Consider the following 15,016-nt stretch of genomic DNA (forward strand, 5'->3'; position numbering starts at 1 on the left):
CTATGATTGGCTGCCACCCCCCTGACTTTTTCTGTACCAGAAAGTATCTGGAATACACTCCAGCGCCCCGGAGGCGCTGCGGGATGAGCTCTATGGCGCACTTTGTTTTAACATGGCATGAACCTCCCGTAGCATATGTGCCATGCACAGTTCCAGACGCTCTACAGGAGGAATGCAAGTACACCCATGTTGGAATTCCAAGGTGTGCCCCTGATGAAGAACATCCACCACACATTTGTCCGTGGTGATGGTCTTCCACTGGTCAACTAAGTGCGCTAGCAGGCTGCCCACTGGGGTGCGAAAGTGGGGGCACCAATCCACAGCTGATTCAGGCCTGCTTGGGCGTCTGCATCTTGGACTCAGGGCGACAACGATGCTGTCCCTCTGCTGCTGTACGCTTGCGAGGGGCCCCTGTAAGCTTCCTGGGTGGAGGAGCAGGAGGGTTGACAGTATGGTGTGGTGAACCGAAGGGACAGCATCCTCCTCTGCTGTAGTATCCTAGCGAGCATGAGGTCTCCGCCTTAACGGCTTGGAGCGTCTCATCCACCGCCTTGCCAAATAAATTGTCCCCATCAAAGGGCATGTCCACCACCTTGTACCGCACATCTGCCTTGACATTTGTGGCCTCCAACCAACCTTGGCCACCCCATTGCCCATCTGGCAGAAACCAGAATCTGCAATATTCAACGCCACCGTGATGGAGTGGTCAGAGGCCACTTCGCCCTCTTGGAACAGGGCCAGGGAGTCGGCCTTTTCGTCTGCTAGGAAGTCCAAGATTGGGCCAAGTGTATACAAGAGTTACGCGTCGTAGCGGGACAGGATGGCCAGGGCACTGGCAGCCTCGACAGTGGAGGCTTCGGTGTAAATGATGCACTTCCCCACTGCATCAAGCTTCTTCCCCTCCTGGTCCGGAGGCACCATGGATGAGGACAATGGGTTTGATCAGAGCTTCCTGGCGGCGGCGAACACCACAGTTTGGAGAAGGCTTCAATCTCAAGCACCGAGGGGGCCGAGTCCAGGACCCTGTACTTCTTCTCCAGCTGGTCTCTTTTGGAGGGAGCGGTACTTGGAAACTTCATCAGGGCCAGACTTTCCTTCCAGACATCATCAAGCAAAGGGACCAACATGACTGTCCTCAGTGAGGACTCCAGGCATTGAAAAAGAAAGCCTTCTTTCTCCTATGGAACCAAAATGAAGAGAGCGGAGGTCCTCGAAATCATGGCAGGGATAAGAACCAACCGTCCAGTGGAGACGCCCTGGTGGGCTCATAGGCACCCAGTGGGTCCCTGCCAGCTGGTACATAGTCATCATACTCATCCGTAAATGTTGATGTAGTGTCCGTGTCAGCGCCTGTGTCAAGTGTGCAGTGGCACCTCCACCACATCGAAGTTGTAGACCTCTGCGGCGGTGCTGGCTGGCATTTCGTCCCTGAAGGGCTAGGCTGCCGCTTCGGCCTGGCAGGACTAGGTAGGCGGCTTGGTCTTGGAGGACTTGGCCTGGAAGGACTTCTAGCCAGGGGCCAAGGAGGGCTGCGGACTGTGCCAGACATCAGGGCACTTGGTAGTCTCTGCTGTATTTCCGACACCAAGTTGTGGAGGGTAGAGAGAATGCCAAACGACATGTCCCTGGGCCCTAGCAGAGGTGAGAAAGGAAGAACTGGCAACGGCTCTAGGATTGAAAGCCTTGACGGGCCAAACGGTAGATCAGGCTCCTGGGACACAGGGCCAAGGCCTCCTTTGTTGTCCAAATAGTAGCCTTCGGGCAAGTGGTTATCAGAGCTCGTATAGATGTGTGGGGATTTTCTTGGAGGCCCATCAACCCTGCTTGGGACAGCCTCACTGGTCTGGGGACAAAATCCTTAGGAGGAAGCAGTTCCTTGGTCCTGCCCGAATCCCTTGGGAATGAGGAGACGATGGGTATCTGTCCACTGACAGGCGCATCCTCTGTGGTTGTGGACGGAGCAGCCGATGCCAGAGGAGGTCGTGGAGGCAGAGCCACTCATCAGGTTTAGGGTTGGTAGAAGTGTTCAGGGATTTCGTAGAAGGCTCCCTAGATGTGTTCCAGTGTTAGGACTGGGCGAATGGTATGGGTGAACTCCCAACTACATGAATCACCACGCTAGCCACACAGGAGCGACACAAACACTTTAGGTAAGTATTACCTCAAGCCACACAGTACCTCAGCAGTGAAGAAGAGCTTGCAGCCGGAAGCCTTCACGATGCAGGAGCACAGGACCCGGTCTGCGGATTCTTGGTCGGGGGAAGAGGGGTGAAAGAAAGGACACAATGGGAAATTGCAGCAACAGTCGAGAGGAAAGGCTCCAGCAAAGGATTGTTTGGTGCCTGTTGCAGCTCTGTTGATTTGGTACCAGATGAAGAATGGTTATCTGATTCACCTTGCTATCTCAGTACAGCACTCTGGTGAGGGGACTTCAAGGAGTGCAATCTTGCCCTGCAGGTCCAGCAGGAGTCCCCAGCAGTTTCAGCAAGATTCAGTCAGACGAAGACGTTGCACAGCACTCAGCCTTGAAGTCCCAGGGTATTGGCGATTTGCAGCCCAGAAGATCACAGCTCGGCGTAGGATGGCTCGGAATGCAGATCGTCTTAAGACCGATTGGTCCCACTAGTCTAAAGGTTGGAGGAGTCTCCTTCGGGACACCGTTGCATGGAAGAAGGGGTCACACAGGCAGCGGTTACACAGCAGGCATCTCTGGTCGCTGGAATCCGCTACAGCCAATTCAGCTCCAGTGGTCGACTTATCTTCAGCTTCCAGATGCAGGAAATGTATCCAGGAAACCAGGCAAATCAGCACACATGCTGCATTCAACTTTGGTGGGGCGGGTATCCTTTTAGGACTGGTTCAAGGCAGGCATGCCAGAAGACCAAGGACTGAAAGGTTTCAGACTCACCTGGCATTGGAGTAGTTGAGGTGGAAGTTGAAGAAGTGCTAGAAAGTGGGCCTGAGACTATTTATGTGCTTGTATTTCTGAAGACAGATGTGCAAAGCTCAAAGAGGTTGTATTTCTTTAGAACACATCAGTGGTGGCAAATCATCCTCACCAAGACGATCATTTTTGTTATTGATGAATTGAGAAGTTGTACTTTGCCTAAAGAGGATAAATCGGACAAGGAGAAGAAACGTCTTCTGCTTTCATTGTTGTATAAGTGGAGTGTTGGAACGTTCTATAGACCAATTGAAGGTGCAAAGAACTGTGTTGGAACCTTGTTGCAAACCAGGATTTCCTTACTTTCTTTTCTTGAACTGTGAAGCAGAAATCTGGGGAAAGGGGAATTCACCCAGGTTCTAAGAGACTGTAACAATACAAATTCAATCATTGTTTTGAACTGCCATGCATTTCCTTATTTATTTGTTATATGTACGAGTGTGAGGGACAGTTATCCTTTATTGACTATTTCCTTTAGTTCATTTTAGGCAGGGAAATCCTCGTCAGGGTATGGATATTGAGGCGTTTTTTCCAAACCTTTAAAAAAACAATTGCATTTGTTAAGAAAAACCTTACAAACTTGTCCACTTCACATTTCTGAGACCTTCCATATAGCTCGTACCATTCAGCGCTTCCTAGACTTTCTCTGCAATGAGTTCACAAAAAAGAATCTTGTTCAAATAAGATGTTCCATATAAGATTTTCTGTGGCTTCTTTGAGCATCGCGGTGGATCACGTGATGCACTTGTCCACCAGAAAACCTCCAGTGATCTCTTCAGTTGCCAGGTGTTTAGATCTCAACATGAAAGAAAGGTCTTTGTTCACTTCACAACTTCAAATGCCTGCTTTCCTCGAGTCTCTGGTATACTTTTTCACCCATGTGTTCAGCAAAGTAAGTAAGTTTGTTTCTGTAACTTTAGTAGACCCCATGGTATACTTGACTACCAGGAATCCCTAGTAGGTTCTTAAGATCCCCTGGTGTACTCTCCTGCCAGGTATCTAGCTACAATATCCTAATCTTCCATATGCTTTGAATGGATTAATTGGTATACTCCCCTGCCAGTAAACCCTTTTTGGGGGCTTGTAGATACCCTGGTATACTTCTCTGCCAGGTATCTCTCCCTTAAGTGCTCACTGCCGGATGCATTTTTTCACGGATCTGAGAGATCACTGCGCCCCTCGCAATTGCGACGACGGAAAATGCCGACTTTTTAAAAAAAAAATATATACGGGATACATTACTCACCGTAATCGTATTTCTGATGCTTGTATCTGCTTAGATTCACATGCTGTGCATAGGCCGACATCTAGTGGAAGCTGCTGAGTATTACAGTTTGTTTTTCGAAACTCGAAAATGGGCGTTGACACAGGGCGTGCCAGTAATACTATCCCTAGTGTGACGTCCACTGTACCCATGATCCCTCACGCCTCAGAGTGTATTTTTCCTGGCATGAGGAGTAGCGCAAGTACAGATTATCCAAGCAGATAGATAGTAAGCTAAGACAACAAGCATCCATGCGCCTTCTCTCAGAGGGGAGGAAGGGTGTGTCGCATGTGAACCTAAGCAGATACAAGCATCAGAAATATGATTACGGTGAGTAATGTATCCCTTCTGAGGCTTGTGGAATCTGCTTAGATCACATGCTGTGCATAGATTAGCGAGCAGTGTTAGAAGGAGGTGGGATGTGAGAAGGGTCATGAGCAAATAAATGTCTTAGAACCGCTTGTCCCACTTGAATATCTGTCTTGGAATGAGTGTCAATGCAGTAGTGCTGAGTAAACGCGTGAATAGAGCTCTAAGTAGCTGCTTTGCAAATGGTCTCTAGGGGTACTTTTGCAATGAAAGCCAGAGTGGCCCCAATGCCTCTTGTAGAGTGGGCTCTTGGCGTGAAAGGCAGAGTTTTATCAGAAAGGGAGTAACACAGCTGGATAAAATTTATAATCCACTTAGAGATGGCACCTTTAGAGACGTGATCCCCCTCTCTGCCTGTAGCTACGGAGACAAACAGTTGGTCTGTTTTTCTTAGCGGTCTGGTCTAGTCTACATAGTATAGGACCGCCCTACGCACATCTAGGGTGTGTAGTTTCACCTCAGCAGAGCTTTGGGGTTCTTGGAAGAAAGCCGGAAGCTCAATGGACTGGTTAACGTGGAATTTAGCAATAAACTTAGGTGAAAACCTAGGGTGTGTTCGTAAAACCAGTTTATCTTTATGGACAGTAAAGAAGGGATCCTGCACTGAGAGAGCCTGAATTTCACGGACCCTTCTTATCGATGTAAAGGCAGTTTTATACGTCAGGTGTTTGAGACTGCTTTTATGCATTGGCTCAAAAGGGGGGGCCCCATGAGTTTAGCAAGCACCACATTAAGGTCCCATCCTGGTGGTGGGTTTGAAATTGGAGGGTTGAGTCTCTTTACCCCTTCCATGAAGGCTTTAACCACTGGTACTTTCCACCACGACACCTTGTTAGGGGAGGTGGTGTATGCTGACAGAGCCGCCAGGTGTACTTTCAGGGAGTTACATGCTCCACCTGCTGGATGCAGGGTTGGTATTTATGTGACAATAGTGGAAGGAGTGCAATCAACAGGGGTGATTTGTTTATTCTGGCACCAGATAACAAATCTCTTCCATTTGTCAAAGCAGCAGTGCCTCGTGTTTGGCTTCCTAGGTTCTTTTAGGATGTCCACGCACCTCTGTGGTAAGTTGACGTGTCCAAACTCTATGACTTCAGGAGCCATGCTGCCAGGTTCATTGAGTTGGGTTGAGGATGCACTGTTTGACATTGGTGCTGGGATAGTAGGTTGTACCAGCACAGGAGTCCAATGGGTTCTCACGATGCTAGTCTGCGCAGGTGTGGGAACCACGGTTGTCTTGCCCACATGGGAGCAACTAGGATGAGCGTCAGATTCCCTGTGCATCTTGTTGACCACTTTCCTCATTAGAGGAGTTGGTGGAAAAGCGTAAGCAAACATCCCTGACCAGTTCGTCCACAGGGCGTTCCCTTTGGAGCCTGGTTGGGGAAACCTGGATGCGAAGTCTGGGCATTGTCTGTTTTCGCTTGTGGCAAATAGGTCTATAGTGGGGAAACCCCACTGTGAGAAGATGTCTTCTACGACTTCTGTGTAGACACCATTTGTGTTCTCTTGGGAGGGGATCTCTGCTCAAAGCGTCCGCTAGTGAATTGAGATCCCCTGGAACATGTTAAGATGATAGGTGGATGTTCCGTCTGAGTGCCCATATCCAAAGTTTCTGGGCAAACTTGGACAGATTTGGCGAACAAGTCCCTCCCTGCTTGTTTAGGTAAAACATTGCTGTTGTGCTGTCTGTCAAGATCTGCACTGACGGGTTCAACAGGTGGGGCTCAAACACTTGAAGCGCTCTGAATACTGCCAGAAGCTCTAGCAGATTGATATGATTCTTGGCCATTGTGTGAGACCAGAGACCCTGCGCTGTGTGGTCCCCACCCTGACAGGGATGAGTCTGTTGTGACTACAGCCTGTACCTAGGGATCGTAAAAGGGTTTCCCCTTTGACAGGTTCTCTTGACCACTAGTGAATACTTTGTACAAGTGTTGGCCAAACGACCACTAGATCGTCCCACTGACCACTTGCCTGAGACTACTGTTTCGCCAACCAATCTTGCATGGGACGCAGGCGCGCGTTGGGTACCAGGTAAATACATGACGCCATCATGCCTAGCAAACGCATTGCTTTGCTCACCGTTATCTGGCAAACGGCCTGATCTAGAGGAATTTGCAGCAGTAGATTCCGAATTCTTTCCTCTGATGGAAAGGCCAATCCCTCTTGCGTGTTTAGAACAGCTCCTAGGAACTGTTCGGAGGTGCTTGGCACCAGACTTGATTTTTTTCTCGTTTATGGAGAAACCCAATTCCGAAGAGGAGGTCGATCGTTCTCTGAATGTTTGCACTGCAAATTACTGGTGTTTCCCCCATGATGAGCCAGTCGTCCAGGTAAGGGTACACTGGGATTGCCTCCCCAAGTAGGTGTGCTGTCACCACCGCCAGAACCTTGGTGAATACCCTTGGAGTCAAGGCTATACTGAAGGGCAGCACCCTGAACTGGTAGTGCCGACTGTTCAACTTGAAGCGCAAGAATCTTCTGTGCGCTGGGAACATGGAAATATGAAAATAGGCATCTTTCATGTCCAATGTTGCCATCTAATCCCCTTTTTTAGGAGGGGGATTACCTCTTGGAGAATAGTCATGCGAAATTTTGGGGCTTGACATACTTGTTTGCAGGGCTAAGTCTAAAACTGGGCACATTGTCAAATCTTTTTTTGGCACAAGGAAGTATGTTGAATAAATACCCTTGTTTACCCGTGACGAGTTCGACTGCGTCCTTTTCTAGAAGACTATCTCCTCGAGGAGGATCTTCTCGTGGTCTATGGAATAATGTACCTTTTGTCGTGGAGGTTGGTTTCGGGGACGCTCAAGCAGCTCTATGCAGTATCCTGCGGACACTGTGGACAGCACCCATCTGTCTAATGTCATCCCTTCCCAAGCTTGGGTGAAGTTGGTAATGCGTCTCCCTACTGGAGATGCGTGGGAAGGGACCCTGATCTCGGCGTCACTGTTTTGCGGGAGGCGTGCCGCCTCTGCTGGGGCTGCCTCTACCCTTACCCCGACCCTTCTCGTTTCCCCTGTTGTAATTTTGGGTAGACTGCTGGTTGTTACCCCATGGAGTACCCTGCCCCTGAGAATAGTTGGAGCCTCTTTGTGAATTTTGGCCGCATGGGCGACGAAAATTGCCATTCCCTCTTTGATTAGGGGGCTTGTTGGTCAACTGTCCGAGGGATTTCAGAGTCTCGTACTCATCCTTGGCATTTTTTAATGCGTCCTCTAGTGCCTTGCCAAACAGTAGCTCAGGCTCCACCGGCTTGTCTATTAAGGAAGCTTGTGTCACGGGTTTAAACCCCAACTGTCTCAACTAAGCCTGCCTCTTAATAACAGTGCTCTCTGCAATCAGCCTGCCGGCGTTATCCGCGGCATCAAAGGTTGCCTTAAGGATGCAACCGGAAACGGCTCTCCCCTCAGACGCAACCTGTGCCAACTGGCTTTTTAAAGGTTCCGGTGCGGAGTCGATTAGTGCAGCAACTTGTTCCCACTGGTGGCAGATGTAACAAGCCAGCAGAGTGGTGGAGTTGGCAATCATTGCCTGGTAGGCGGAAGTGGAGGCTACCTTCCTTCCCAACCCGTAAATATTCTTGCTCTCCTTGTCGGGGGGAGCCTCAGACGATGATAGGGGCGTTCCCGCCCTCTTTCGGGTATTAGTCACTACCAGGGAGTCAGGTTTCAGTTGCCCCCTTATGTACAGCGGGTCTGACTGGGCTGCCCTGAACAACTTTTCGATCCTGGGGTTTACTGCCCTGGTGAGGTTCGGATTGAGAAGAGAAGGATCAATTCTCCTCTGTACAGACTTGAGAATGGGGATGGCCTAGGCAATGGGTCTCTTTTCTCCCACTAGTTCCTCGGCAAAGTCCCTCTCCTCCTGTTCTCCCCGAGTATCTATGCGTAAGTGTTCTGCCGCTCTAGACAAAACCTCATTTAGGAGAGGTTGGTTGTCGACTGGAGAGTCGGTAACCGGAGGTTCCTTGCCTACTGGGGAGTCTACTCTGTAGACTTCTGGGTCATCTTCGTCCTCCTCTTGGTCCTCGTCATCCCCATAGTAGTCTACCCCAGATTGGTCGTCCAACGTTGCCAAATCTGGATCCTCATGCAGTATTGGATCCTCATTATACTGAGTATGGCTGTACGTAGAAAGGGTCAGAAGACCAACTTTGCGTTGGTGCCTCAACTCTAGGTTTCTTACCAGGGGGTTGCGGGATCGTTGACCCCTGAGGGAGTAGCCCCGTCAGGGGTATAGGAGAGGAAGTGATCTGGATCACTGTCATAGAAGTCTGCTAGGGATGACATTCTAGACATGACTGTCTATATCCTCACTGGACCATTCTTTAGAGCTGGGGATTACCCTTTCCTGGGAGGGTTTCCCTGCAATATCTTGACTGGAGCTATGGGCTTGTGCAGGGGTCTTGGTTAGTCTAACAGAAGACTGTGAACTCTATGTTTCTGGGGTGCAGAAGGAGGCTGAGAATGTCTTCTGCTGTTTTCCCCTCTCCCCGTGAGTGGAAGAGTGCTTCCCTGGTGTTTTCACCTTCTCAGAGCTTTTCGACGCCTGGTATCGAGATTCGGGGGTAGTGTGTCCCTTTCCTTAGAGTGAGGAAATCTGGACCCGGGAGCAGCCGTCTCGCGGTCTGCTGACGCCGACTCCTGGAGTGCGGACTGGAGATGGTGGTCGGCTTAGTCTTCCGACGATCGTACCTCCATTAATTTAGTGAGTGAGGCACTCTTGGCAACAGTGGATGGTTGCCTGGTGTCATGCGACAATCTTGACCGAGAACGCCCAAAGGACACCGATTCGGTGGAAGGTTCTCTTTGTGGCTCTTTCCGAGAACTCTACACGCGCGTCGAGTCTCGGTTGGACTTCGAGTGTTTAGTGGAAGTGGTGTGGGTAGCGCTCGTGTCGCCGGGTGTCTTCCCCATAGCTGCCCTGCCGGACAACCTTCCGAGGTCGGGCACTTGCGCTTGTATATAGTAGTACAGCGTCGCTGCCATCACTGAAGGCACCCTCTGCTTCCATGGCCTCTCGTTGCCTGGCGTGGTGGGCCCAACGTTTGGTCGAATGGTCCTTTCGAGTCTTAGCCTTGAACCGGCTACACGCTCTGCAGAACGCCTCGGGTGGTCCCTCGGCAAGCAGAGGTTACACGTGGCATGTGTCAACCCAAGGGTACTTGCGGTTGCACTTGGGGCAAATTGGAAAGGGGTACCCTCCATAAGCACCCTGTGGCAGCGGGCTAGTGTGTAGGAATATATCTATATATAAATATAAGTGAGTGAAGAGTATGTACCACCCCCCACTCTCCCTACTTGTACAGGGCCGAGGCCAGAGGCCTTCCGAGGCCCAAAGTCTGTCGTGCAGCTCTCAACAGTAGTTTTCTTCTGCGGGCCGGCGTCGAGCTTCTCGACGTGGGTTTGGAAGAAACAGGGAAATATTATAATTTTTAGCAAAATTATGGATAAATCCAGGGAACTCCGCGGAATGCTTCCGACCAGTATCGTGGAAAAAAACAATCTGAGGGTCCTAGACGCGTGAGGGATCATGGGTACAGTTGACGTCACACTAGGGATAGTATTACTGGCACGCCCTGTGTCGACGCCCATTTTCGAGTTTCGAAAAACAAACTAATACTCCGCAGCTTCCACTAGATGTCGGCCTATGCACAGCATGTGATCTAAGCAGATTCCACAAGCCTCAGATTGAGAATGAATATATATATATATATATCTCTCCCCCATGTCACCCCAGGGCCCCCAATGGTTCTTGGCGGACTCACTGGTGTCTTGCAGCGTTCCTGACCCATGGCAGGTTGCTGTGACGAAGCTTCCCCTCTGGGACTGCATCCCTCGCACTGCAGACCCTACACCAGGGCTCCGGACCGGACCGGCAGGACGGCTGGTTCTTGGCACAACCGTGGCTCCAGTAGCTCTGCTGCTGCTGCCGGTCCTCCAGCGGTGCACGCTGCATCTCTCTTGGCCTGGTGCCATGCTGGTAAGTCTTTGTGAGCGTCAGCCTGGAAATGCCTGCTTTCTCCAGCACAGTCCTTCCCCATGCTGCCCGCTTCTCAGATCTGCCTTCCTCTTTGGCTCTCCTGCTTTCCCAAGCAAGGACACCATTTTTAAATGTCCTGCGCACTCGGTCTGCATCATAACAAGTTTGCATTGTTCTTTCTGAGTTTCTTTCAGTCTGTATGGACTCCTTCCTCCTCCTGCGCCTCGTCGTCTCAGTACTTGGGGCTTCTTGGGAATTGGAGTGCATAGGATTTCTAGGACTCCCTAAGTGATATTGGTTAGGGTTTTTATTTGAAAAAAAAACAGAGGCAGTGGATGGTATATATGTGTGTGTGTGAGGTATTTTGCCTAGAGTAATTTTCAGAATGGGGTTTCTGGACTTTACAATGGGAAGGATTTGTATACTAACAACAGGCCATCAAGAACTTAGGAATGAGTGTGTCTTCCCCAGAAATGGAAGAATACTGCGTCTCTCCTGATTGAGTCGCACACCCCCCCCCCCACTCCCCTCCCTCCGACAGCTGTCCCTTCCCACATGATCCACCCCCCCCCCCCCCCAATAGTACCACCCCAGGGTCAGAGTCAGGTAGTGGCTGCCATCTCCTGGCCATGTGGGAGGAAACCCTGGACGGGGAATCGGTGATGAATCCACAGGATTCCTCACACAACACACTGGCCATCAAATGAGAAAGGATAGAACAAGCAATTCAATCTAGCTACAAAGAGCCTACAGCAGGCCTAATCCTTTAGGCAGCAATTACCATCCATAGGAGACAATCTTGCTAAAATGATTGGACTGAGTTTCGCAAGACTGAAAATGAACTACTGTTATGATAAATAACAGTAAAAGTCAGACAAGCCCTCAAACGATAACCGATAAACTTGCGAAGACAGGCTGACGTGCACAATGATTGTTTTGGGGGCAGTGAGGGAGACTGGGGAGGGAGCATGCAAGAAAAACAAACAAAATGCCACAATTGTTGTACCTCAATCATTTCAAAAATGCTTTCTGGATCCAGACTGCCTTTTCCTACTTTCCTTATGCAAGTTAGCACACCTTTACTCGTCACAGATATTAAAAGACTTGCCAAGGAACAGGCCTCTTCTTGTAAGGTCGCGTCCACCACATGCCTATGACCAATCTGGAAGAATAATCATACATTTGTTAAATACGTTTTTAATCAAAACTAACTTGTTCAAAATGCAGTAACGTGACAAAGCAGATAACCCCGTCAGATAATAATGGCAGCATGCTTCCTCCTCATATCACTACACACAGGCTCCTGCTTCAGAGCAGAACCATTAGGACACTTTCTTTCAAACCATTAAGAGGCAAAACGAACCACTGAAAATGTGTACCCATCCGTGGGGTTTTATTTTTTAAAGAGCTTTCAGAATGCAGGGCACAAAACTAGTATCACTTGGCTACCTTATTTCCCATCAAAGAGAATGTTAAAACCAACCTCAAAGTATAACCATTTGGGTGCCTAAACACGACTGTTGTTCACAATTATCAAAACTGTGTTGCAATACCGAAGGCACTTAGCACAACAGCCCAGCAAGTAAGCGCACATCCATGTAACTGCGACATAAAGACTCACATTTTCAAAGACTGGAAAAACAAAGATTTCACAGTGCATGAATCTCTCCTACTACAGAAAATGTCACCATCTTGCAGGTGGCATCGAGAGCCCTTATCTTTAGATGTTTTAATTTTACAACTCATGAATGTGTGAGGGAGGGTAAGTAGGGGCAGCATGAATGCATGCATATCAGCCGAATGATACATTCTTGAACTGTTTGAGCCATAGAGGGATAACGGAAAAATATGCTTACCCTCATAAATCAGTCCATATCTTACAGATCTTCATTGGTTGATCTGTGAATGTGAGAGACTGAGAATCTGGCATGTGACATTTTTTTGCCCAAATGAGGCTGGACTCAACTATGCAACAATACTCTGCAGTTTGGTGCTTTTTAATTAAGACGTGTTTCATTTTTTAAAGATTTTAATTGGTAATTTATAATGCGCTTGAAACTCAGAGGTTTCCAAGCGCCGACACAGGGATCAAACCTGTGTTGCTCTGCATCATATTGCGTCCAAGGCGAGCGCGATGCCCCTGAGCTATCCTCCCAGCCCTCCAGGTTAAACCAAAGTAACAGACAGACTCATTCAACTGTTAAATGCTCAATCAAGAGGCACAACCCTGATTCCATCTGCAGATTAATTGCAGTGAGCTACTGTATATTTGAAATTGAAGTGTGCAGAAAGGGTCTGGTCAAACCGTCTTAGTCATGCTGATAGGAATACTGCTGTTCGAAATAGAGTGGGATCTTGAGCGGAGGAAGGCTAGGAAACATTGCATGTAGGGTAGAAAGCAGGCGAGAGATTCTGACAGCGCAGCTGTGGCACATCAGAATCAGGAGACAAACATGAAGGCTTGTTTGTGGATTCTAAGCCCTATTCTAATCTGAAACAGAATGCTTGTCAGGATGTCTCAACACAAATACAGTCCCCTGTCTGGAAATTCTATCCGAACTTAGTTTCTTTCCCCATCTCTAGAAAGGAAAACCCCAAACTAATACAGATTTTGGTGAATTTCCCAATGAAAGGGATGGACGGTGGTTTCCGACACCCAACCCTTTTAGACTAGGTATCTTAGGCCCTTGCCTAAGGTCAAAGTTCCAGTTTGTATAGTGCAAGTACTGCTGAAACAATACACAAGACACCAACCAGGTCTCTCCCGTCTTTGTCACTAAAAAAAAAACGTTTCACAGTCTTTCTCCTCAGGTGGTGGGAACTGTCGCCCGTTTCCTCAGTCTGTATTTCTCGCAGTCTCTTCCTCCCCCACTCAAGGGTTTTGCTCCTTCTTGTTCCCCCCTCTTTCCCCCCCACTCTGGGGTTCGGCTTCCCACTACACAATTTGTTTTCTTCCTTCTCTTCCAACTCTGGGGCTGGTTTATTTCTCTCTCCACTGCATAATGATATGAGTAAATTATATTTTGTGTGTATCGCGCTCATACACAAGTGTGAGAGCACCAGGCATAGGGAGGGGGACAAAAAAAAAAAGGCTTACTAGGCCCAGTGACAATAAACATACAAGTGCATGGATAAGGGGGAAAGTGCATGGAGGGGGGGGGGGGGGGAAGAGGTGGCAAGTGCGGAACAGAGGAGAGGACAGAATAAATCATAAGTAAAATAAATAAAGGCGGTAAGAAGTGGTAGTGCAGCCAGCAAGTGGCAAGTGCTAGATTAGTCAGATAGGGTATATCTGTTAAGTGCAAAAGTGGGAGGAGGACTGTATGGGTACAGATACAGACCCTAGTGCAAACAGTGGCCTGGAGGCAGTGCAGGAGGGTGGCAACGTGAGCAGGTTCCTGGCCCGAATGAAAACGGGGTGGCCAAGTGCACGGTGCCGAAGGAGAAAACAGATGAGCAAGGGAGAAGAGAGGCAAAGGCGGAAGGAAGCGAAGAGGAAGGTCTTGAGGTGCTTCCGGGACCACAGATAATTCTCAAGTTTCAAGATGGCCGGGAGGCTGTTCCAAAGGGAGGGCCCTAGCCAAAGACAGATCTACCCCGAGGTCGTTTCTTTGAAAAACGACTGACCCTGAGGGAGTTTGAAGGAGTGAAGGGCTCGGCAGGGGAGGTATTTACAGGGCTTTTTAGTGATTTCCCCACCTTGGGGCTTCTCTGTGCTCTCCCCCACCCCCATCTTGGGGGTTTCTCTGTGCTCCAGACTGTCCCTCGCACACAGAATGGTTGCCTGGAGCCACCACGTACCTTCTTCTGCCATGTGGTGCAACCCGTGAGGTGTAGCGAGTCGGACAGAGCGGGGTATGCAAAATGGCAACTGGGTTCTGTGTCGGCTGCTATCGCTTCTAGTCTCCTGGTTGCTTTGCACAGGGATGAAACTGCAGCTTCCCCTTGAGCCTCTGCGCTCCATGGTATGTCACTCGCTTCCACATCGCCAGCCCTTCCGGCTACTCCTCTGGTATGCGCTGCTGCCTTCTCGCAGCGCAGACATGGGGTTGAGATGCAGTTTGGCATGCTCTCTGTGCTCGGTCCAACCTCGTCTGGGCTTCCGGCACAATTTAACTCCACTGGGTTCTTCAGACTATGCTTCTGACTGGTTCTTTAATGGCCACTCCTCCAGGGGCCTGGTCCACTTGCTCCTCCACTGTCTCCCAGGAGGACTGGGCATAGCTGGTGTCAAACCAAACCATCAATGACAAAAGGGGGTTTAGGATTATCGTACATCGTAGCTCCACCAAAGGTCTCAGTGGTTGGGGCAAATGGGGAGAGGTAATCCCCTTTTTTTATTAAACTGTTAATAGTTTCAAATATAATCTTATAACACCATTACACATAGTACATTTAAGAAACACTTAATAGCAAAATAGCATCATACATGGTTACATTTCATACAT

The 15,016-nt window shown here is 49.2% G+C and overlaps 1 protein-coding gene across 2 annotated transcripts in view; it reads right to left on the bottom strand.

Moving 5' to 3' along the window:
* Positions 1-15,016, bottom strand: part of EXOSC7 (exosome component 7) — a 261,176-nt gene that overhangs the window by 52,744 nt on the left and 193,416 nt on the right. Inside the window, exon 7 of one of the 2 annotated variants that reach the window (XM_069648313.1) lies at positions 11,575-11,730. The exons of the other annotated variant lie outside the window; for it this stretch is intronic. Coding sequence (XP_069504414.1) covers positions 11,575-11,730 — 156 coding nt within the window. The remainder of the gene's footprint in view (positions 1-11,574; positions 11,731-15,016) is intronic. 2 annotated transcript variants of the gene reach the window in all.

Source organism: Ambystoma mexicanum, chromosome 2q (assembly GCF_040938575.1).
Source record: "Ambystoma mexicanum isolate Mex_15411 chromosome 2q, UKY_AmexF1_1, whole genome shotgun sequence".
NCBI classification, from domain to species: Eukaryota; Metazoa; Chordata; class Amphibia; order Caudata; family Ambystomatidae; genus Ambystoma; species Ambystoma mexicanum.